At 38.0% G+C, this 26,011-nt stretch overlaps 1 protein-coding gene across 13 annotated transcripts in view; it reads left to right on the forward strand.

Annotated features, from left to right (window-relative positions):
• Positions 1-26,011, forward strand: part of LOC129770721 (unconventional myosin-XVIIIa) — a 180,754-nt gene that overhangs the window by 35,270 nt on the left and 119,473 nt on the right. Inside the window, exons 1-2 of one of the 13 annotated variants that reach the window (XM_055773724.1) lie at positions 2,922-3,071; positions 10,973-11,915. The exons of 10 other annotated variants lie outside the window; for them this stretch is intronic. In XM_055773724.1, coding sequence (XP_055629699.1) covers positions 11,022-11,915 — 894 coding nt within the window. In that variant the 5' untranslated portion in view covers positions 2,922-3,071; positions 10,973-11,021. Of the gene's footprint in view, positions 1-2,921; positions 3,165-10,969; positions 11,916-26,011 lie in introns of those variants that run through there. 2 more of the 13 variants (XM_055773723.1, XM_055773725.1) reach the window with 2 other exon arrangements.

The following is a 26,011-nucleotide window of genomic DNA, read 5'->3' on the forward strand; positions in this document are numbered from 1 at the left end:
CTGCTTGATGTCATCTTCAGTCTGTTCATTATGAAATGGTGTGATGTAGAATGATTTCTGGGTTGCGTCGTTGTTCGTTCTCGGAGCTCGGGGATACTGGTTTTTGTTGACTACTCTCAGGCGACAGACGATCGGATCGTTCGCATGTGACACGGTCGGCGGGTTCATGGAAGAATTACCAGTGCTGATCGAAGCGGTAGCAGCAGTGACTGCGGCATATGTAGCACCAGTAGATGCACGAGATGTAACAATTGCAGTGGTGTTGGCTGAAGCGATATTCTTAGCAGCAGCAGCAGCAGTGGGAGTGATGATGACGTTGGATGTAGTGGGAAGAACCGAGGTGGCGACGGTAGTAGCAGTGGCAACGTGTTCGGTAGTGGTAGTGGCGGAAGTAGTGATTTCGGTATTCGAATCATCCAGAAGCGTGTTGTTTGCGGAGTTCGAGAGCAGAGAGGTATCGAAATTCATCTGATCGATGCTGGTACAAAAATCTACTGTTTTCTTCTGTATCGGTGTTCCTGTAGCAAGATGTCGTAATCGTGATGAAATGCTTGATCCTCTAACAGTAGTTGGATTGATGGTCAGAAGACTGTTGAGCACTTTTAAATTTTCACCATATTGCCCAATTCTAAGATCGATTGAATCCATCCTAGTCAGCATATCCCTCATCGTGGTCAAGATGATAGTCCCACGATCGTGAATCACAGGGTTGAAGTTGAGCCGGCAAACATCGCAGAACCATAACAAGCCGACGTCCACGCTTTAAAATTTGTGACGTTGAGTCCAGCGCAGTTAGGGTGGAATAATTTGCCACACGGTCCACTACAGATAACGCTACGTTCGGAGTCATCGAGAAGCTGTGCACAAACCTTGCATGCATCCATGATCGTCGAACTTTCTTCCACAACCCTCAGCAACACACTTCCAGCAAACAATTTTCCCTATCGCAAAAGGTTCCAGTTTCAATTCACAGCAACGATTACGTTTGGTACTAGTCAGATTGCTATGTCAGAAATGATGCAAAATAATTGTTTTCAACCACTTTTGCAATTCCAGCTCGGCAAGCGTCGTTGAATCTTCACGATATTTCGAATGTACGTCTGGTTCTCTACCGATTGATGTGACGAGCTTCCGTAAATGCCGAAAATATACCGGTTATTTTACAGGATAAACACGAGCCATGAAAAAGCGCTTGTTGTTGTTGTTCAAATCGATCAATGGTAAAAGATGGCCATTCATCACACAAAATTCTTGTTTTGGGCGACTTCGGCAATGGAATGCATAGTATAACTCTTGCTATATTTTATGAATCTACTCCCGATTGCCCAGAAATGGTATACACCCCCAATTATATGAGCAATGGGTGACAGTAACAGACGAGCGGAAAACGAACATAATCTTGTTTTGTTTTCCGTTTTAATGATACTGGTTCTAAATGACCAGTAACGATATAAAACCCCTACGATATGAGTATTGGATGAAAGGGCAGAACAGCAGAAGTCGAATATCGTATTCTGATGCCAGTTTGGAAAAAAGATGGTGACTTCCGGTTCAATGAAAACGGCCCTGCAAGACCGAAAATGGAGTTAGTGGAATGGAGTTAGTTAGAAACTAAGAAAAAAGATCGTGTTAGAGCGAAATGGCGATAGTAAAAGAGTATAGAAAGCGGAAACGGTAACGGAAACGGACCGTACCTCTCACGCTAAAGATCACGAGTTCAATCCTCACTCCCGACATTCTTCCAAAAATGGAAGTGACGAACCAGCCAAAAAGTGTTGAAAGTCATTATAATACAGTATATATAAAAAAAACGGAAACGGAACGTTCAACGTCGTTCAACACTAAACGTCGCTCAACCGCTCAACACCGCACATCGGTCAACACTCAACGAAAACTAATGTTGCCTTTCCCGGATTCCTGGTCCTTTCTTTGTTTCTAAATATGGAAATCAAACACGTTTTCAATAAAAATTCACGGCAAGCGATGACGTGAATGTTCGTGATAGTCACTCGAAATTATTGACAGTAATGGAAGTGCCTGAATGCAGGCTTTCGAAATTCGTTCATGCTGTTTTCATTTAATGTACCAGACAAAGTTCACGCGTCTCGACTCTTGTGTTATATGGCGTTGAGTTTCAACAGAAGAGAATTCATCCGACACTGGGAAGAAGCTTATTCCTTCATTCGTGAATAAATTTTGATAATTTGTGACACTGATTGGAGGTACCGAAAGCCATCCTTAAAAAACAACGATTTGATGATATGCCGTGAAGAGTGTGCTTTTTACGAGTCACATATATAAAATTTGTCATGCGTCTCATTACTATTCGATCGGACGTTGTATAACTTTCTACCAGTGAAAAAATAATTAAAATCCGAATTATCGCTAAAAAGTATAAAAATATTTGTCTATTGTTGAACCTCCTTTCGACTTAAAATAATGGCATCTAACTCTTGTCGCTAGTGAAATTATCCAGGTATCATCTCTATCAAGAAGTTATGATATAATATGGTTATGCTAATACATGACCAAGGTATGTTTTAATTATACATTCTCTTATGCAGCATTTTGATTTACCGAAGACAATTCCGCGTCAAATGCATTTGCTGCCCAATCAAAACCAACGCCTTCTCACATTCAAACCAATACTACTAGCAATTTTAGTAACACCTTCGCGTTATTAGTGTATACAATGTGTGTTTCACTACCATTCGGACACCGTTGCAAGCAATCATCACCGTCATCATTATAATAACCTCGTACATTGACTGTGGGGACAACTAACTGACTTATGTATGAATATATTTTGCTTCATTATTCTATCTAACGTTTTCCACTGACTCCAATTCTCTACGTCGCGCTGCGCATACGTCGCGTACGCTTGAGGCGTACGCAAACAACGAATAACTTATGGATACCCCAAGTCGCAACGATCAGATCCTGCGATCTATCGGCGTTGTGGTTGTGGAATACCAGAATCAGTATAGTTTTAACTTCGGTACGTGCTGGTTTTTGCGCGAGCGCGTTAGGTTCCCGCCGTCCGTCCAGCTGACTTGGAACGAATTCGTTCGGTACGTTTGGTTTGTTGCATCTGATCGCCGCGGGACAGAAGTTCGAGTCCGAAGCGCAAGGCAATTGCTAGGCCATCAGCGCGAGAAAAAATAGTGAGAGAAGTGTTAAGTTGTTTGTTAAACACGTGAATGCTAAACATTAACAAATAACAGTTTGGCGAGTTTCTCAGTTTTTGTGGAGCAAAACAATCATCAGTGAATATTGTTATTGATTTCGGATTACGAGCATGAAAGAAATGAAGGGCGACTACTTTCAGGAAGAAATGTGCTAAATCAAAATCGAACATGTGTTGTGTAAAATATTATTCAGTTTGCAATTATAAGTGAAACATGTGAAGCATTGTTGACTCCTGAACGTTAAATGCAGCAAAAGAAGCAACGATGAATTCAAATTTAAATGTGTTAACAAATGATGTCCATCGGTTACCGTTTGATGTTCGAGTTAATAACCGATGAAACTATCTAACCAAAGCCTTTGACGCTAATGAACTCAATCGTGCGAGCGTACATAGATGTATATGAAGTCATCGATTGGGCGGAGAAATGAAATTAGCATCAAAAGTTGAACCACGTTGAAATCAACGTATAGTGGAACGTTAAAATGAGCAAACAGCATAGAATTTAAGGTGTTATGATTTCCACGTATAATGGTATCTTATGCACGCTTGAGAAAATATTGACTCTTTTCTCAAAGACGAGCAAATCTCAACAGGGAGATTCTGCTTCTTTTCGTCCAAGCATCCAATAACAGTAGGAATGATCTGCTTACTGCCTAATTTGTTTCGATATATTTAAAAGTTCATCAGACTTCTTTTACTACGTTTAGAATGCATCTGCCTCCTATGTATTTCTTTTGGGGCTTTCTTCTATTTTTTTCCACTGCGTTCATCTTCTCAAACAGATGGACGCGAAGATTAACATGCGCGTAATACTAAACGATCATAGCAAGAAGAGTAATTCACGTTCAAAACAAACATACACGATTTGAGAGGAGAAAAAACGTGGACACGAGAGATCGACGATGGAGAATAAAAGACCCAAGAGCATGCTTGCCTCCCAAACACGCTGCTAATTATAACGCATTGGCGTGTGGCATTATTGTTCCATATTGAAGTTTGAACAAATATTATTGTAGTTTAATTGTATCAAGTGCCTATTTTAACAATCAGCAACACATTGCCCTTATTACGACTCACTGCTCGTTACTATCTTTATATCGTTTTTCAGTTTCATATATCACAGATTTTAAGTTGAAACTTTTTTTTACAAGGGTGCGTCCAAAAATACATTTTCTTCGAAAAATCATTGCTCGGAAACAATTTGTTTTTGTGTAGTTAACTTTTGAATATGGCAGTTGACTTTTAAACTTAATAACATTGCCAAATATATAATACGAGGTCTGTTCAGAAAGTATCGCGACTTTCGAATTTACGCGGGTTACGTATATTCGATGCTAGATTTCTAGATTTTTTGTAGCATTATGTTGGTACTCATGTCTCTCACTTATGCTGACAGGTACGGCTATTTTGAATGTTCAGTTAATTTTTGACAACTGCTTTTCTTACACGTGTTTTGGTTCATCTTCGGTGTTTGCCTATTGCCTACCTCTAGAGAAATCCCTTCGTAGTGCTGAAGCAAAATCGGTTATGGCTATGGAAATGCTTAATGGAATGGGACAAAGTGGACCACTCTATCTACAAGAGCTGTTCTAAAAGTATCACGATTTTTGTATACCCACAGATTACTTATTTTCGATTTCAGTTGTTGACGTGCTCGGGTTTCCGGCACGCTTTGCGTCGTTTACATCTTTTCGGCCCTCCGAGAACATTTTTTCGAAGTCCGATAAACGTTGTTTCACTCCAAAGTAGGTTCACCAGATGTCACAATCAACATACGGAATGTGTTCGCGCACTCAATTTTGTTTTTCACACAAAATTTGATACGGATTCTTTGATCCATTTTTGCAATAGGCAAAAACCGAAGATGAACCAAAATACGTGTAAGAAAATCAGTTGCCAAAAATTAACTGAACATTCAAAATAGCCTTACTTGTCAGCACAACTTAGAGCCACAATACGTAACCCGCGTAAATTCGAAAATGGTGATACTTTTTGAACAGACCTCGTATTACCTATTTTCGAGCTGTTCTGAACTATTGGCTGACAAAACATTTTTTTTAGTTTCTCGTCGATTCTGCAATTTTTACCGTTATCATCTCGACCGAATCGTTGACGTAGGACTACGAAATTATTTTTTTTTGTTACACTTGCTTCTCCTTTGTTTCAATTCCCTATTCACTTCGGGTGTTGAAATTTTATGAAGAAAACATGTTTAGTAGAAAGTTTTGGTAAAAAAAACGAAAAGGAATTTTCGTTGATGCTGTTAACTATTTCACGGAAAGATAATGCTTGATAGCTGCGCAGGGGCAGCTATTTTTATACATACTGGCTGCCAGGGGAACGCACACCGCAGTATTAACCCTAAACTATCAAACACATTTTGGTTCATCTGGTTCGATGAAACGGAATGTGAATATTCCCAGATCATTTTGATTATCGTCGTGTTGGGTTACTTTGGAACTTATAGCTTGGTGAAATATTGAATGTAAAATTGAAAAATTTACCAGCTTTAGCTTTTATTAAAACACGTTAGACACGACTACACTGTTGACGTAGGACTACTAAAATTACTTTATTTTATGACTATTCTCTATTCTTTATTAATACTACACTCTGTCCAACTTCTACGAGACCACCCTGATTCTGTTTCGTTGCATGTTTGTGTTAGAATTTCAACAATATACGTTCATACATTGATGAATGCTTAGAATAAAGTATATTTAACGCCAATTTCGTTCAAAAGAGTTATTTGTTTATGTGTTTATGTGCTTAAATATGATAATTTCAGCTGTCCAGTTTCTATAAAACCATTTCAAAATGCATAAGGATTTTGAATTCAAAATTCAATACCATCGGCTGATTTACATGTCAATAATTTGCAACCTTGCCATTTTAGCTAATAACATGGAAAATTCGTGTTGGAATACTATTTTTCGAACGAATTTCTCGATATTTTTCCATGTTTCCGAAATAACGACCTTGAGCTCTTCAATCGTGGTGTACCGTTTTCGCTCAGTGTAGATTCTGCGTACAAGGATCCCCCTAAGATTTTCAACAGGATTCATGTCTGGAAAGTGAGCCGACCAGTCCATAACATTGAATTTTGGTCCTTAATCCATTGCTTAGTTTCCTTACTGATATGAATAGTAGCATTGTTTTGCTGTAATGTGAATTATTTGTGACGATATCCACGCAAAAACGGTAGGAGAGAGGATTCCAGAACATGTATGTAATCCTTGAATTATATGGAAGCTGTCTTGAGCTTTCCGGTTGCACAGAATCCCGCCCAAACTATGCACGACCCTCCACCAAAATTCCTGGTTGAAAAATACTGTTCCTTCTTCCGTAAATCACGTCAGTACCCGTTGAAACCATCAAGACCATCCTAATTGAACTTTTTTTCGTCAGTGAAGATAACCTATACATTGAAGAATTTTTCGTTATGGTATAAAGAAAAATATATTCTTTTGGAAACATTCTTTGTCGCAATATACTAAGTCCCACTGTCGGTTCATGTGAGCTTTGGCAAAACTCAGACGTCTTCCGATGTGAGATGGTATAAGATGAAGAGCTTTAACCTTTTAAACCCTCTTTATGTGAGATTTTTTTACCAAAACTTGACGAATTGTCACCCGAGTAACATTTAAATTGAAATATTGCTTTATTTGTATAAGCGATTTTGAGATATTCGAATTTTTCCAGATATTTCCCGCTTATCCCGGTCAGAGAGATTCGATTTACGTGGAGCTCCTTCTTACCGTATCCTTGAGGATTCGTCAAATAATTGAGCACTACTTGATGGGATCGTCCAATCCGACGAGAAATTCCTCTGATACCAACATTTTCTTGGTGAAATGCATAGATTTGTCTTTCTTTTATCTCCGTGCGCACTTTTCCCTTCGGCATTTTCCAGATTTATTGGTCAAAACAACTAAAACAACGGAAAAATGTAACTGGTCTTATAAAAACTTGACACTTGGAAAATACAAAACCTTTGGTTTACGCTCAGCGCTTGCACACACACATATGAAAATCATGCAGTATATGGTAGTCACCAATATCAACAAACTAGAATATAAGTTGAAGCATTGTTTATTTATAATGGCACAAAGCATCAAGATCATCACCTGGTCTTACATAAGTTGGACAGAGTGTAATTCATAATCTATTGAAATCTTATAAATAACTCTTTCATTGAAAATTTTGGTGACCCTGAAAAGATCTGGTAGTTTGTGTGGTTTTGTAGAAACAGTTGAAGAAGACGATTGATTGATAATTCATTCTTGCCCTCGTAAGAACAAAGCAGAAGCTGGTCATCAGACGCAATATGTTTCCTCATGTTAATGTACTCATTGCACTGAGTGTTTATCTGTAAGCTCTACCAAATTTTGGTAAAAGAAGGAAATGTAGAAAATTCTTTGCATAGAAATATATAAAAAATAAAAATAATATTTTCAATCAAAATTGTTTTTATTTCAAAAATGTATTATTTCAAAAATGTATTTTGTAAAATAAAATGTAAAATGTAAAAAATATAGGAACAGACCATATAATAACCAACGAGCCATCCATACATCGGAAGATGGGTACTTTTACAAGGGAAAAGTTTTTCTAACAACCACTTTTTCATGTTTTATTTGAAGAATAACAACTAATCCTAATTTTGTTAATAGTCAAACAAGTCAAATAAATTAGTAGTAATTTTAATTTCAAATGAAAACTTAAACAATTTCCTACATTCCATTATCTGACCGAAACTTTTTAGGATTTAAAGTTTTTAAGTTAGAATGGTTTGAACAAAAAAGTCAAAAAAAAAAAGTCTTAGTTTTTGGACAGAATGAAATGAAATGATTATGAATTGAAAGAATATTAAAAAATCTCAAAATTTCAAAAAAATGTATAACTCATAAACTATAAGACAAAATATTGTAGACCCTATAGTTTTCGAGCTAGAAATTCTAGCAGAAGATGAAGAAAAAAACCTTGACTTTTTTTCAAAAAAGTCTATAGTCTATTTTTCAGATTCAAAGTATGCAAAGTTGCTGAAATGACCAATGTCTTTACACTCACAACGATTCACTGCAGTCTGAGATGGAGCTGCCAATGACCAGTCGAGTTGGCATGATATCGTCTATAACTCTATAACTCAACGCTCTCTATCTCTCACTTTTACTCTCACTCTTTCACTTTCTCTCATTTTCTGTCACTCTCTCTCTCACTTTCTCTTTCTCTCTATCTCTCTCTTCCTCTCTATTTCTCTCTTTCTCTCTCGCTATCTCTATTTGTCTTTCTCTCTTTCTGTTTTTCTCTTTCTTTCTCTGTCTTTCCCTATCTCTCTGTTTTCCTCTCTGCCTTTCTTTCTCTTTCTCTCGTATATCTTTCTGCCTATTTTCTCGAAGTCTCTCGAAGAGATGGAGCAACGGATAAAATTTTCAAATTAACTCTCAGCCTTAACGTGTACTTGCTCGCTGTCTAAAGCGACATTAAAACACTGAACTTACTGAATATCCAAGTAGTTATTTTGGCAAAATTACATCTCCTACACCCCCGAAGTTATTTATACTACGTAGCACCTTCCGCTGAACGGCAACAGAAAATCTGAACCGAATCTGTTGTGCTGTGGCACCTCCGTCTCCGATAACAACCGCATCGGAAACAAAATTTCACCTCCACCAAAGAATACAGCTCTCACCGCTGAAAAATAATTTATTCACACCCGGCTTGAAATGCGCTACACTTTGATGCCACTTTTAACCCGGAAACGAATTTGGCAAAATTGGATAATCGATCGGAAAAAGTCATCATAAGCGCAAAACACTTCTGACAGGGGGTCTTCGTAGCCTAATTGGTTGCGTGTCCGCTACTAAGCGAACAATCATGAGCTTATAACTCAGGGCCCTCAACTGACACTCTTTGTGTGTTATTCTAGCTACTACGTCCACGCAACAATCATTATGTGATGGTGATCCCAGCCTCTCACTCTACATACGATAGATCTGCTTATATGGCTACTGTGTAATATACAACATGAGAAAAAATGTACACGATAAATTCGACTCTGTTACAGCTGAATTACTAGATGAGCCTAGTAATAAAAATAAACAGATGGGATAAAAAAATTAATAAAAAATAATTTATTTTCTTCATTTTATTTTTTCAAACATGTATTACTTCATGCATCGGACTTTTTGAAATAAATCGTCAGTGAAAGTTTTGGTGCCCTGAAAAGGGCCGTGGTTTGCATGGTCTTATATAAGCAGCTGAAGATGGTTGATTCAAGATTCATTCTTGTTCTCGCTCGAACAGTACATAAGCTAGTCATATATCGAAATTTGTGTCTTTTTTCCAATGCACGTAATGCATCTCTTTTTCTAGACCAGGGATCCCCAAACTATTTTGCACAAGAGACCCTTTTCCAGAATGAAGTGATACCATTGACCACAACAGCCAAATAAATATCAAGTGCAATTCATAATTATTGATACAAATAACAACAACACTACTTTGTACTAAAATTGTAGTCATTCTTATGACATGTTGGTACACGTAATTATTTGATTACTTTGAGAACCCCTTGTTTTAGAGGTACACACTGCGATGACATGAACATTGATGTGGTGTCTAAACCGAACAGTATATTGCTTTATTGTGTGTGCTGGATCGATAACACGAGTACGATTTTGCGGTGGAAACGTTTCTCTGGACACTTTAACTTTCCAGTTCATTAGTTCATTGAAAAATGTTTAGGACAAAATAGTTTTGAAACGACTTGATTTATTAATTGCTTCTTCTTGGTAAACGGTGAAATAAAACAAGTCGTGACAGGTCCGAAGCATGAACACAGTATTGTATTTTTGTTCAGACTGTGACAGGAGAATTGAAACTCTTTTGCCGATATTAATGCTGCTGCCGAGGTTTACTATAGTGAGGCCTATGTAGGCTTTGTGATATTATTTTCTTTATTCCCCCTTTGGATAGACATGCACGGTGATATGCTAAGATTGTGTTTCACTGTTACTTTAGTCGCTACTATTGTTTGGTACAATTTAAGGAGTACAAATTGGGCCAACCAAAACGTGATCTATTTATGAAAAATTTATCGTTGTATGGTTTATCTCAAAAAAAAATTAAATGTTCTTTATTGTGATAGTTGCGCAAAAATATTTACAATCAATTGCGTACTATCAATAAATGGTAGAGTTATAAGCATTCTAAATCTTTCATTATTTCTTACATGTTCAGTTTTTATGTAGGATATTCACAGATTGATCACAGATGTTTTTATGTAGGATGTTCACAGATTGTGGTTTTCAACTATCTGTTATCTGAATGACGTTCGTAGGGTGCGTGGGTTTCCGGCCATTGATTTTGAACTCATTCTGAGATCACTCAGCGGCTAAACTGCATAATCTGTAAGTCTTTTTCGGCAATCGAGAGTTCATGACTGCAAAACTGTGAAAGTAGGTTTTGTAAATTTTCAAATACGTTGAGTGGACACAGATATTTTTATCTTCCATACGTTTTGTTTCATTTTTCTGTGTTTACACGTTGACTGAATACATCTAGCGATGGTGGATGCTCCATGATGCGATGCATTCATCACCTCAAATCCATATTCGACATGGAAATTGATTAGCATATGAGTCAAGGTTAGCAAACATGTTTGTCTAGATTATGTGGAATTCAATTTGTGGCTTGACATAAACAAACCAATAAGTGCTTTGCAATTAAATATGTAATATCTAAACGAGAGTGCCATTTTTCATATGCTTTTAAACACAGTGAATTTTATATAGAGGACATCAAATGGCTTACAGTTAAATGAAACAAAATGCCAAACAGTCAGTTCCAACGGAGTTTTGAACAATCATTGCGATCGTCATACACTGGTGCTTCGATAGTGAAAACTTCTGTGATAACACCTGTCAGAAAAGAAATCCATCGTGGCTGCACCGGAAAAGCACATGCGTGTGGCACGCTGAAAACGATTAAACACACTCCTGTAATAGATCGAAACATTCGAAAAGGTAGCTTCAGTTCGGATACTGTGAGTGACACTAGTTCGGAAGTTTCCCAACAAAATGCAGATCAACATACAGAAACGCCTATACGGAAGCTGCGTTTATTCTCATCGTTTCGGAGAAAAACGACAGACGCCCTTCATTCCCCCACGGACAACAATCACAATTTGACAAGCTTTAAGAATCGTGATCGGGTTAATAGTGAAGAGGACAAAAATAAAGAATCGGCTTCAGATACTCATACACATCCACAGAAGCATAGTAAACTGAAACATAGTCACAGTTTTCACCTGTACAGTCGTCGGTCGGGCGACAGTCCTGGTTCACCGTTGTTAACTTCGAGATCTAAAGCACATCTGATCTCAGATGGCAATAACTACACCCACAGTATTGGAAGCGGTAGCAGCAAAATCAACGGAACACAGCTGAAATCCGGCGTGCAGAGGCGTTCCAGCAATCCAGTCGATTCAGCACAATACCATGCTGGTTGTAAATCCAGTTCAATTTCGACATCAACACCAACAACAAATAGTACATGTACGGCAATAGTCAACAGCAATGTAGGTGGATTTTATCGAGGCTTGAGAAATTCTTTTCGCCATAAACGGAATGTCGTGCAATGGAGCAACGTTTGGGAACAATCGTTCTGTAGCAAGCCTGATGGAGGAACCTACAAGTCATTCGCTAATTTGTCATCTTCAAAGGTAAAGTAAAACTTTAACCGTCTGCCTTTGTCAATTGTTGTTGTATAATGCTGTGAAATTAGCGATAAGGTCATGTTGATGTCATATTTTTGTGCCAAAAATCCCTTGCTCGAACCATGTATAGAGAGTCACGGTTATAGAAACTTTTTGTGATTTTTTTTCCCTATTATCAAAGCAAAATTTAATTTGTCTCTAACTTTAAAAAAAGGCCAACTAGAATATGAATAAACCTGGGTCCATTATTTACTCATTAAGCGGATGCGCAACCATTTGGCTACGTAGGCCTCCCTACAAAACTATTCAGTATTGGGATTTGTTTGTGCTAACCTCGTTCTAAATCGAAGAGTATGCTGCTTAGCACAATTCTAATACAATAGAGCCCTGATTAACCGCGGAGTTGATTGTAAGGTATGCACGGATAGTGATAATCGCGGATAACGCGATAAAAAAGAACTCAAATTTGAGCTGTGACACATGATAATTTATTTAATGGTAACAGTGATGTTTAGATTTATGTTTGTGTCGTTGAACAATTTTTTCTGACATAGACGAGTCAAATTCTGTCTAAAACTTGTTGTTGTTCTTCTTCTTTCTTTGTTTTTAAGAGGCTTTAAACTTTGCAGTTCATTCGCCTCTAAGTTGTTGTTTTAATAACCATCCTACTAACTTATCAATTGAATACACGAAATTTAGAATTCTGAAAGTAGTGTCTCTTGTACCACTGTAAAAGTTATAAACTTTTAAAATAGTGTTACTTAGACTAACGTAACTGAATTTTGACGAGTATCTTTTAACAAATGGTACCTTCGATAAACCATATCAGAGACTTGATTGATATGTTATTTGAAATGTTTTATCAATTTGCTGTTTATATTTCAGTACCAGCAGACATGGCATACTTTGTTTCGCTAATTAACATGGCGCATTCCCTTCCAAGATTTGTCAAGACGTCATTACGTCACGTCTGTCTGGTTTTCTTTTGTTGCTTTTGTTTTGAAGCTTTCAACTTCCTAATCATTTGCTTCTATCCTTGTAAAATGCCATTTAAAAAATTGTCAGTGAAGGGATCTGGGATAGGAATCCACGATTGCTCGCTTAGTAAGCGGGTGCACAACCATTCGGCTTCGAATGTCCCCTCTCTAAACTTCAAATATACTGTTGATCGCTCGCGATACTTTAATAAAATGATTATGATGTTTCGAATTATAGAGGCTTTAAACTTTCTTAGTTCATTAGCCTATAGCCTTGAAAAAGGCCTCGCTGCCGCTGCCGTCTGGTCGCTAACTGAATGGCTGCTGAACTGTTAAATGCTTGTAGGGAAAATCTCAAATGACATATTTTGGATTCTCGTCCGGTTGCATATTCACAAGTGTTGCCATGCGCATTTCGTGCGAGCGTTGTACACAAATGTTTATTTTTGGATAATCGAAATAGTGTTAAAATGTGATTATTTCGTCATATTCATCAATTGGCCGACTGGACCAGGACCATAAAATCCATTCACACTTTCAACTGTCTGGCTTACGTTTTCACCTTCATCGAAGTAAAAATGGACAATATGACGTATTTTCTACAACTCGTTAATGCCATCTATGGTGAAATAACTTCCTTTTCTTTTACTTTATTCTATATCTGATTCAACTTGGGATATTTCATTGAGATGTAGAATTTGAAGCTGTGAAAAAGTGGAGGCGTAGAAGTGGATTTGGCGTAGTGGTAAAATCCGTAACACTCACGCTAAAGGTCCCGAGTTCAATTCTCACTCCCGACAAAAAATGGAAGTAAAGTGACGAACCAACCAAAAGTGTTGAAAGTCACTATAATACAGAAAAAAAAGAAGTTGTGAAAAACGCTAACCTTTAAAATAAACATGCGCATTCACGATAGGAATTTTAAATGAACAAAATTCTGTATGACCCAATTAATTTAAAGTAGTAATGGACAATTAAAGATCTCTTGAATCTAAGCGTTTTGAGGTAGGACTACGTCTGAACTTTCAGTACTTCAATGTTTCGGGTGGATATAGTGTATAGATTTTGAACGTTAATATCAATTCAATTATAGGATGGATTTTGATTGCAAATACACACATTAATAGGAAATATCCTCAGGTTTTGCTCTGTGGTTTCGATCTTTAGTTTCACTCTAAAAACAAGTTGATAGTTAATTTGGAGATATTTCTGCTGTGCCGATTGCTCGCGTCACTCAGTGGAAGCATTTCATGCAACGAAATATGCTTTTGTTAAGAGGGGACCCCAGTCTGGAAGGTCGAAAAAATCGATTTTTTTCTCTTTGCATTTTTGGGAGGCTTATGCCCTCAGAAATGTTGTGTCAAAAGGATTTTTCGATATTTCATCTCGTTGAAAAGTTACACCAAAAGTTATGGGGTCACGTCAAAGGATGGTATCGATATCTCATCCTAACTAACATCCTAACATCCGAAAAAAATTACGAAAATTCATTATTTTTCGATCTTCCAGACAGGGGTCTCCCCTCAAACTGAATAAGTGCCTGTGCTATGGAATATGTTTGCTGTTTCTGCTGTTTTGAGAGTCGATTCCGCACATGTCACGTTGCTGCTTCGAACAAATTGTTTTGATTTCATCTCTAAACACAATACAATACAACACCATATACTAAAAAAGACTAAAACGAGGTTTTTCTCATATATTTTAAACTTATCTTTTGCGAATTGATTCTTTCATGGCACATAGTACCTTATTAGTTTTTTCACAAGATATTTAATCTCTTTAATCACAATTTTTAATTTTTCAAAATACTCTAAAGTAGTCAAAAAAGAAAGTATGTTGGAAAAAATCATTGAAAAAAGAGTGCGAAGTAACGCAACATCTGTTTGAATGAAAATTTCACTATTGTATTGCGATAAGATTCTCTTCTTCAAATAATTAAAAACATATTTTCATTGCCATTACATAATGAGAACGAGCGAATACATATATGGTATTCAAATTATCGTGTAGATTTATATAGTTACGTGGGAAGCCCCTGCATCAATTATTACAACAACATTCCAGTTCCCAAGTTCACCGGATATGGAGTTAAATCCGTCTAGTTGCAATCATAACCTGGAACCGCTATGCGAATCGCTAACGAATAACAAGTATGAAAACAGGGTGTTCAAGCATCTTTTTATTTTTTCACAATAAATCATTGAAATGAATTCACATTCAATAGTAATATTTCTGTTTATACTTGAACAGATGCAAAAATTCAATTAACGCATTCGCGAAAAAGCGCGAAAGTGTACTCAATTTTACTTCTAACATTATTAATATGAATGACACGGTTACGGAAAACCGGTTGAGTAATTTATTTCCAACGCTAGAGCAGATATTTATGCAAATACAAACAGAGGCTTGTAAGTTTTGGTATACACGTCAATTGAGCAGGAATTCAAACGAGGCAAGAACTTTTTGAGCGAATTGTGCATCGCTCAAACGTCAATTGTCGGTTGCGATGATAGTAATCAGTTTTGAATGAATAATGAATACTCTTGTTAGCATCAATATTTTGGTCACAAATACGAGTGACAGTCTAATACAACATACTGTGCAGTCATTTCAAATTGATTGAAAGTGTGTACATCTCTCGAAGCTTGTAAAGATTTTACGGCAATCGAAATTGAGTATTAGTTAACGTGGAAATTGTGTTTTGTATTGAATGTAAATTCGAACAGCTTTTAACACACAGATTTTCAAAAAATAACAGATGTCTAGAAATATTTGTTTGCGTATAACCTTCATTTAAAAATAATAACATGTGGAACATGTGATAACACGTACATTTGTTTTGGTAGAATCATCGAATACATAACCAGTGACTGAAAGCGAACGAGTTCAAAGTTGATATACGCTGTCCATTACAAATCTAACCTATTTTTAACTCTTCATAAGACCTAAACTGCCGTTCTACGTATACAGGTAAACTTCGATATAACGTACATTTCACTTTCAAAATTGTACGTTGTATCGAATTGTACGTTATATCGAAGCATAATAAAGTACTCACAAACGTAGTCTATATTACATTATTGTGTTGTTGTTTCAGTAAAGTTAATAAATAACTTCAATCAGAAGACGAAGCCAGCCTTTCTCATGATGTTTCCTTTCGTACTGTTGATTAAAGCTTGATTCATTTAGAATCCTGAATCACAAAACCAGCTGTATTTCGGAATTGATTGAAGGTACAAAACGCTTTTACGCTTTGGAAATGTGTACGTTATATCGATGTAAAATGTACGTTATATCGAGTGACGTTATATCGAGGGTACGTTATAACGAGGGTACGTTATATCGAAGTTTCCCTGTAGTTGTCCCATGTTCCAAAATAAGCAAAAAACGCAATCAAAGTTTTCTAACATATTTGACTACCAGTAACTTTAAGCATTTCAGTTTAGCGATACAACGGGTTTTTTATGAGCAGTGAATTATTGTCTAATGAAATGTAAAAAGTTGTCGTCACTCGAATCAATCAAGCTTGACTATACGTATAAAAATTCATAGTGGGACAGCTTTGCCTAGATTATCAACTTGGGACAATTGAACTGTTGTTTTTTGTTGTTTTTTGAAATACTGGGAACAAACAATAAGTTTTTTAGTGTTTTCCGAAAGATTATGCATGAAAACATCGTTTTATAAAGAAGGGAGTGATCTGCAACACCTTTGCAGAATATAAATTTCATTGTTATTAGGCATTTACTAACGAGGTGTACACGTGTTCTGTTAAACTTTTTAATTTTTTTTTGAGAATAAGTTCGTTCGTCCAAACCAGAAATGAGTGTATTAGCCCTGCTGAAAGCGTGGCATTAAATTCTTGTACTTAAACCGATTTATTTATTATGGATCTACAGAAAATACATGGCCAGACTATTATGCCTAGAATATCAACATGGGACATTGAGCTTAGTGTTGTTTTTTGACGTAGGACTACGTCTTTCATTTCTATACCGGGGTGTAAAATCAAAGTTTCGAAAAGGTTCCCTGGGAAGACATCGCTACACACACATACACGCGCGGCTATTAACAGGTGGTTATCGAGTTGGCATTAACCACTGGTGGGCTTCCAGTATCGAAGAAAATGTGGAAATATCTAATCGTTACTGAAAATAATCTGCCAGTTCCTTTGGGAATTTTCAAAATATATTCATGTGAATGAATTTAATTGAATGTTTTCTATCCATGTAACACTGTGACCAAATATGTTTCAATCAAGTGCTATTAACAGGTGGTTATCGAGTTGGCATTAACCACTGGTGGGCTTCCAGTATCGAGGAAAATGTGGAACTATCTAATCGTTACTGAAAATAATCTGCCAGTTCCTTTGGGAATTTTCAAAATATATTCATGTGAAAGAGTTTAATTGAATGTTTTCTATCCATGTTACACTGTGACCAAATATGTTTCAATCAAGTGCTATTAACAGGTGGTTATCGAGTTGGCATTAACCACTGGTGGGCTTCCAGTATCGAGGAAAATGTGGAAATATCTAATCGTTACTGAAAATAATCTGCCAGTTCCTTTGGGAATTTTCAAAATATATTCATGTGAAAGAGTTTAATTGAATGTTTTCTATCCATGTAACACTGTGACCAAATACATTTGGTTTTGTGGTTTTTCAATCAATCGCAATTAACAGGATAGCTTCAGAAGATTATTCTTCCCCATCAGTAGGATGATATCTCGGCTTATGTCCAATCACTACAACCTAATCGCGCATCTCTATCGCATTGGGCTCGCAGCAAACAATCTTTGTGATTGTGGCGATGGCTACCACGACATCGAGCATGTTGTCTGGTCGTGTATCCGGTTCCATGCTGCTCGCTCTCAGCTCTCTAGAGCACTGAGAGCACAAGGCAGACAATCGGAGATCCCCGTCCGGGATATCTTAGGTAGCCGTGAACCTGATCTTCTGCTTCATCTATACCTGTTCCTCAGAAACGCCGATGTCAACGTTTAATGATGTTTCCTTCGTTGTGTCCCCGTTTCATATCCCTCCTATCCGATCGATAAACTTTTACTTAGTCGCGGCAATACATACACACACTCTTTACAGACACACGGGCCAAAGGTTGTGCAGTCCACTGATCATTCAACAAAAGCCAAAGGTTGTACCGCTCATGACAACTCTACACGAACTGATGATTGCGCCGGCTAGTGACCATTCTATCCTGGATTCCTCGAGTCGAGAAAGACGCACCACGCTAGATATGAGGTACAGACTAGGGGGGCGTTGCTGATTAATGGTCAGCTGCATCCCAATAGGAAGTATCCCGTGTCGGGCACACGTACAGAGCATTGGAGACAGCAACATCCCAATTACGAAAACACTTGTAATACTAACCTCGAGCCAACCGCGAGTAATCGGTTACATATTACTAACATAGATAATAAGAAAAATTGTCAAAGTATTGAACTCCCGGCCCCGTGAGGCTAACGCCATATGAGGCTTTATAAAAATATATATTTTGGAAAAAAAAAAAAAATCAGTAGGATATTTCCGTATCCAATATTGTATGCGCCCGCAATCGATTATTGCTCAGTCGCCGAAAGTTCCGAGCTCAGAGAGTTCATTCCCCTCTAGTTTGCCTTCCAAATTGCCATTGTAAACCACACCTTCTCTCGATTCAATCACACACAAAAAGCATACTTAAGCGATATTCTGGTGGTGAGACACATTCATTTTTCGTGAGGACATCGACAAGACAACATCGTTGCCTAACGTGCTGGAGGAGGTGGACGGCGAAGGATCGACACATACACGCGCAGAAATCTTTCCGTTAGGATGCCATTCAGCATCGAGAAAGTTCCGGAAAGATCTAATCATTGCTGGAAAAAAATCTGCCAGTTCCTTTGGGAATTTTCAAAATATATTCATGTGAAAGAGTTTAATTGAATGTTTTCTATCCATGTAACACTGTGACCAAATATGTTTTAATCAAGTGCTGTTAACAGGTGGTTATCGAGTTGGTATTAACCACTGGTGGGCTTCCAGTATCGAGGAAAATGTGGAAATAACTAATCGTTACTGAAAATAATCTGCCAGTTCCTCTGGGAATTTTCAAAATATATTCATGTGAAAGAGTTTAATTGAATGTTTTCTATCCATGTAACACTGTGACCAAATATGTTTCAATCAAGTGCTATTAACAGGTGGTTATCGAGTTGGCATTAACCACTGGTGGGCTTCCAGTATCGAGGAAAATGTGGAAATATCTAATCGTTACTGAAAATAATCTGCCAGTTCCTTTGGGAATTTTCAAAATATATTCATGTGAATGAATTTGATTGAATGTTTTCTATCCATGTAACACTGTGACCAAATATGTTTTAATCAAGTGCTATTAACAGGTGGTTATCGAGTTGGCATTAACCACTGGTGGGCTTCCAGTATCGAGGAAAATGTGGAAATAACTAATCGTTACTGAAAATAATCTGCCAGTTCCTCTGGGAATTTTCAAAATATATTCATGTGAAAGAGTTTAATTGAATGTTTTCTATCCATGTAACACTGTGACCAAATATGTTTCAATCAAGTGCTATTAACAGGTGGTTATCGAGTTGGCATTAACCACTGGTGGGCTTCCAGTATCGAGGAAAATGTGGAAATATCTAATCGTTACTGAAAATAATCTGCCAGTTCCTTTGGGAATTTTCAAAATATATTCATGTGAAAGAGTTTAATTGAATGTTTTCTATCCATGTAACACTGTGACCAAATACATTTGGTTTTGTGGTTTTTCAATCAATCGCAATCAACAGGATAGCTTCTGAAGATTATTCTTCCCCATCAGTAGGATATTTCCGTATCCAATATTGGATGCATAAAACCTTGTGCCTCCAACGTAACGCTCTCGTTTTCGAAGTTCTCCAAATATTCATTCATTCAGAATGAATTCAGATTCAACTTCATACAAATGATCTCTAAATCAACGATAGTCCTACGTCACCCTTGCGGTTATACCATAGATATAACCCACTTCCTGTTTTGACGTAGGACTACGTCTTTCATTTCTATACCGGGGTGTAAAATCAAAGTTTCGAAAACGAAAGCGTTACGCCGGAGACCGAGATTTTGAGCGTTAATAGCTCCTAAACAACTGAACGAAATGGTATGATAAATACTTCATTCGAAAGATAAAATGTCTACGCGTTATATACTTGTTACTTTTTGATCCAAAAACTTGTTTCAATAGTCTTAAAATTGCTTTCAAAACAGGCTATTGAAATCACCAATCGGTATATAAGCGAGCGGCGCTCGGAAATCCACTCAGTTCTAATTGAACAGCGATTGGAGCATGTTGTCGCTGTTGCGGTGAAGCTCTTTATTTATCATGAAAGCGCGGATGAACGGTGTCACCAAGAGCCTGTTTGTGCACCCTAGGCCAGAAGGGAATCTATCAGGAGGAGAGTGATGCCACAAACGGTTCCCTGGGAAGACATCGCTACACACACATACACGCGCGGCTATTAACAGGTGGTTATCGAGTTGGCATTAACCACTGGTGGGCTTCCAGTATCGAGGAAAATGTGGAAATATCTAATCGTTACTGAAAATAATCTGCCAGTTCCTTTGGGAATTTTCAAAATATATTCATGTGAATGAATTTAATTGAATGTTTTCTATCCATGTAACACTGTGACCAAATATGTTTCAATCAAGTGCTATTAACAGGTGGTTATCGAGTTGGCATTAACCACTGGTGGGCTTCCAGTATCGAAGAAAATGTGGAAATATCTAATCGTTACTGAAAATAATCTGCCAGTTCCTTTGGGAATTTTCAAAATATATTCATGTGAAAGAGTTTAATTGAATGTTTTCTATCCATGTTACACTGTGACCAAATATGTTTCAATCAAGTGCTATTAACAGGTGGTTATCGAGTTGGCATTAACCACTGGTGGGCTTCCAGTATCGAGGAAAATGTGGAAATATCTAATCGTTACTGAAAATAATCTGCCAGTTCCTTTGGGAATTTTCAAAATATATTCATGTGAAAGAGTTTAATTGAATGTTTTCTATCCATGTAACACTGTGACCAAATATGTTTTAATCAAGTGCTGTTAACAGGTGGTTATCGAGTTGGTATTAACCACTGGTGGGCTTCCAGTATCGAGGAAAATGTGTAAATAACTAATCGTTACTGAAAATAATCTGCCAGTTCCTCTGGGAATTTTCAAAATATATTCATGTGAAAGAGTTTAATTGAATGTTTTCTATCCATGTAACACTGTGACCAAATATGTTTCAATCAAGTGCTATTAACAGGTGGTTATCGAGTTGGCATTAACCACTGGTGGGCTTCCAGTATCGAGGAAAATGTGGAAATATCTAATCGTTACTGAAAATAATCTGCCAGTTCCTTTGGAAATTTTCAAAATATATTCATGTGAATGAATTTAATTGAATGTTTTCTATCCATGTAACACTGTGACCAAATATGTTTTAATCAAGTGCTATTAACAGGTGGTTATCGAGTTGGCATTAACCACTGGTGGGCTTCCAGTATCGAGGAAAATGTGGAAATAACTAATCGTTACTGAAAATAATCTGCCAGTTCCTCTGGGAATTTTCAAAATATATTCATGTGAAAGAGTTTAATTCAATGTTTTCTATCCATGTAACACTGTGACCAAATACATTTGGTTTTGTGGTTTTTCAATCAATCGCAATCAACAGGATAGCTTCTGAAGATTATTCTTCCCCATCAGTAGGATATTTCCGTATCCAATATTGGATGCATATAACCTTGTGCCTCCAACGTAACGCTCTCGTTTTCGAAGTTCTCCAAATATTCATTCATTCAGAATGAATTCAGATTCAACTTCATACAAATGATCTCTAAATCAACGATAGTCCTACGTCACCCTTGCGGTTATACCATAGATATAACCCACTTCCTGTTTTTTAAAAGCTGGGAACAAACAATAACTGTTTTTGTGTTTTCCAGAAGATTAGGTAATAAATCATCGTTTCATGAAGAAAAGTCAAAATTGTCAAAAAGTAACATGGGACAACTATGCGTAGAACGGCACTAAAGTGCTGATAAGCCCCGCCGTGCATTCTTGATCGAAACAAGTTATTCGTATAGGGAAGGAAAAACGTCCATATATCAACTAACTCGGTGTTTCAACACTGTAGTGTATAATGTTTAGTCCATAGATTAGAATATGTATCTCTCACTTACTTCATTGTGAACGAACTACTGATCGAACTAATTATTAACATTCTATTAGTTATAAAAATAAAGTCTAGTTTAGTTAATTTACCTTTATGTATACTTCAAGTTGCAGGTTACGTTCCGTTCATTTCCATCTACAGCGAGTACAAGGTACCCAACCTTCAACGGCTGAAACGGTTCAAACCACTTGGTACGGCTGGTTATTGTTGGTAAATATTTTAGAATCCAGCGATTCCAGAAATTGTCCACCAAACACTGTGCTGGACGCCAGTTTTCTCACAGGGTACCTTTTTCCGGCTTTATTGATATCTATGGCTGGCCCTTGGTACCGAAGAGTAGGGAATGGTTTGACGTTGACAGTGAGGTGCCTAAAGTTGATAACGGACTTAACCTCTAACACTACCGTTTCTAAAACATCGTCGTTCGGATGATGTGAATGGTCGCAATCGCAAACGAGGAGCGCATTATACGCTCCCATATGAGATACTGATGGTGGATTGAAAAGCCAGTTTGTCTTGCTATTCTTGAACATTACCGAAAAGTACTCATGAATATCCTGGATATCTCACTTCTCAAGAGATATCTCCAGAGAACCAGGACGAGCCATAAAACGACTGATGGTCATTATACACGACTGCGTAACAGACTGTATTACTTCCAGGGGTGCAGTACGCCATCCATCTTTTCACCAAGCTATGATCTTGATTGGCTTATAAAGGGCGAACACGAAATTATTGCGACACATTCAACAGGGCATAACTTTTTTACCATTAGGTAAAAATCAACCAAATTTTGCACACTTTCTCATTGATGTGTATTGTCTACATGCTGTCAAACTCGTCGTGTTTTTCGATTCAACGAAAATGGAGGTGAACCAACGCGAGTCGAGAGAACAAATTCTTTCCAAACACCTGAAATTTCCTAACCTGTCGCACCGGCAGTTGGGAAAAATGTTGAACATTCACCATTCAACCGTCTAAAGAGTGTTGAAGCGGTTGAGGCTGGACCACGGCAAAGGAGCTGGAAGAAAACCTGGACCGGAGAACAAAAAGACGGAGGGAAAGGTGAAGCGGATGATTAAAGCGATGAGCGGCAACAATCGACGGCTAAAACTCGGGCACGGAAGCTCTACGAGAAAATGCTGACAAAATATGGCTGCTGTGTGATGGACGACGAAACGTATATAAAAGCCGATTATAAGCAAATTCCGAGGTTGGAGTTTTTCGACGGCAAGAGCAAGTTCGATGTGGACGACAAATTGAAGAAGAAGAAAATGTCGAAGTTCGCCTCCAAATATCTCGTTTGGCAGGCCATCTGCTCTTGCGGACTGAGGAGTGAGCCTTTCGTGACAAAGGGCACAGTAAATGACGAGATCTACAAATCTGAGTGCATCGAGAAGCGCCTTTTGCCGTTCTTGCAGCAGCACGACGAAGCTCCGCTATTTTGCCCAGATTTGGCATCATGCCACTATTCTAAAAGTGTCCTGGAGGGGTATGAGGCTAATTCTGTCCATTTTGTTCCAAAGGACATGAACCCGCCAAACTGTCCGGAGCTGCGCCCGGTGGAGCAGTACTGGGCAATAATGAAGCGGGAACTTCGGAAGAGCAAGAAGACAGTTAAAGACGAGAAGGACATGTTAAGAAAATGAAAAAAAAAACTGAGAAACTGGTACCGGATGACACTGTAAAGACTTTGATGAAGGGCATCAAACGGAAATGCGTTCAATTTTACACTCAAGGCTCCATCGATTAACTTTTCTTTTGATTTTTGAAGTAAATATATGTATAAAACTACCCTAAAATTTTGGTTTGATTCTAAACATTATAAGAAAATTGGCATGACATTTTCGGTGTCGCAATAATTTCGTGTTCGCCCTTTATTGGTGCGAAATAGCCCACTCCGGTGTATGTAAACGGACTGATCACGGACCGTTGTCGAGTATTCAAAGTTCTCTTTGAGCGAAAAAATGTTCTCCTTTGCAGCGTGGGGTTTTCACATAATCGACACACTACATGTATTGGCACCACTGCTTCCCACAATTCCTCCACAATAGGTTCGTCTCAGTCCGTTTCCATTCTGCAAAGGGGTAGCTGTAACGTTTTTCCGATTCTCCGATTCTCGTTAGAACTTCGAAGTCCTCGACTGAATTAGAGCAGAAGTTAAGGATATCGAAGAATCTTGCTTGTGAATAGAAGATTTTCACTTCGTTAATCAGCTGCACGGCTTCTATGTCCACGTTGTTCAGAGAATCATTCACGTAGTGGTGAACTGTTATAGCTATCACCACTCTCGGAAAAGATTTTGCAAATTCCATGGCGTTTTTTTTATATACTCCGGACGCTGCAACGTCCATGAAATATATCTGGGATTCTAAAACCAGGGCGCAATCGATGGATGAACCGCTGGACCTGCTTGTCTTCGTCTCGATCCAGATCTGATGGTAAATTTCTGAACCGTAGCACTACCTCCATCAAAACCACCAGCTAATCAGGATCTGTTAATTACATGTCGTTAAACATTCCTCCTGTTTGTGTTTCAGCGTCTCATATCAGTGTCCCAAATAACTTATTCAGTTTCTTCGGGTTCCGTGCAACTCGCGATCTTACTCGAATTCGTAAATCGAATTTCTTCCGGCGTAATCAGATGAGAATAACACTTCATTTCATACTTCGTAATCTGGTTTCTCACCTTTGCTTTAATAACTGGATCCTTACTTAGCCGTTTCTCCATAGCTTGCAATCGCTGTGATGCCATCGGATAACTATCAGGAAAGTATATGTCGTTGAACCTCCAGAGCCGCCCTGTCTCGAAGTCACTTTCCATATGTTAAGTGGTTGCTTTCATTATCCGCCACGCTCGTTTGTCTTCTGGTTCAATTTCACCGTTATGCTTGACTCTTCGACGGCAGAGAATTGCGTCAACCAATGATGTAGTTCACAATTTTATACCTAAATTTAGATTCAACTGCTCCATCGTTGTTCCGTTATTGGAAATGCACCAACAAATTAACGCGTTTTTGTTGTTACTAGCTCATTATCTTTTCCCTTCTCGGTGTTAGTAGTCGGATATGACTCTCGGAGTTGTATCCGTGTATTGAGGACCGTAAGGTCCTTCGGATGGTGAAAGGTATGAACTAGATCCACGCAGCACATTTCTCAAGTCATGCAACTTCTTGCCATCGCCGCAGATTATTACGTTGATTCTTTGGGATTTCTTTTCTTTAACCTGTTTAACTCTAACAGAAATCGTCGGATGGTCCCTTGGTGGCCAGAGTGGACGCAATTTTGCTTTTCGGAAAGGTAGATATCCAAAAAAGTATAAGTACTAACGTGATTGCTATTTCCATGTATCGTTACCGGTAAATATCGAAATAAGAATATGACATCAAGCGCTGCAGATTTTGGTGTACAACGGTGCCTATATTCCCTGTGGCTTTTCCGAACTTTTCGATGCAGAAGGCTGTTATGATATATGCTACTTTCGTTAATGCTACACTCACTTTTGATCATTTCCGGAGAGGTTCGAGACAACTCATACTCAGGTTTTTCTTTTTGAATGCCTCCCACCTACCGCTGATATCAGATGTTTTGAATTGCAATTCGTGATCTCACAATGTTCTTTACCGCGAAAACATAAGTTTTTGTTGTATGTTGGGTTCTACTCGGAAACCTCGGGTTTCGCTCTTCATTTGAGGTGGCAGTTTCTATACTAGCTCGTAAAGCAGCGTCGGATTCCATACGTTATACACGATAGATATAGAATCTACGATTGACAGGTAATCTACGACGTTGTGTACCGCGCAAGCGACGCTAATCTGTGACTGCATGTTATCAATGTTTGGAGAGGGTACTGTCCGAAGCTTTTGAATCAGGATTGGATCAGCTATTAGCTACCGGCT

This window comes from Toxorhynchites rutilus, chromosome 2, assembly GCF_029784135.1.
Source record: "Toxorhynchites rutilus septentrionalis strain SRP chromosome 2, ASM2978413v1, whole genome shotgun sequence".
In the NCBI taxonomy this organism is placed as follows: Eukaryota; Metazoa; Arthropoda; class Insecta; order Diptera; family Culicidae; genus Toxorhynchites; species Toxorhynchites rutilus.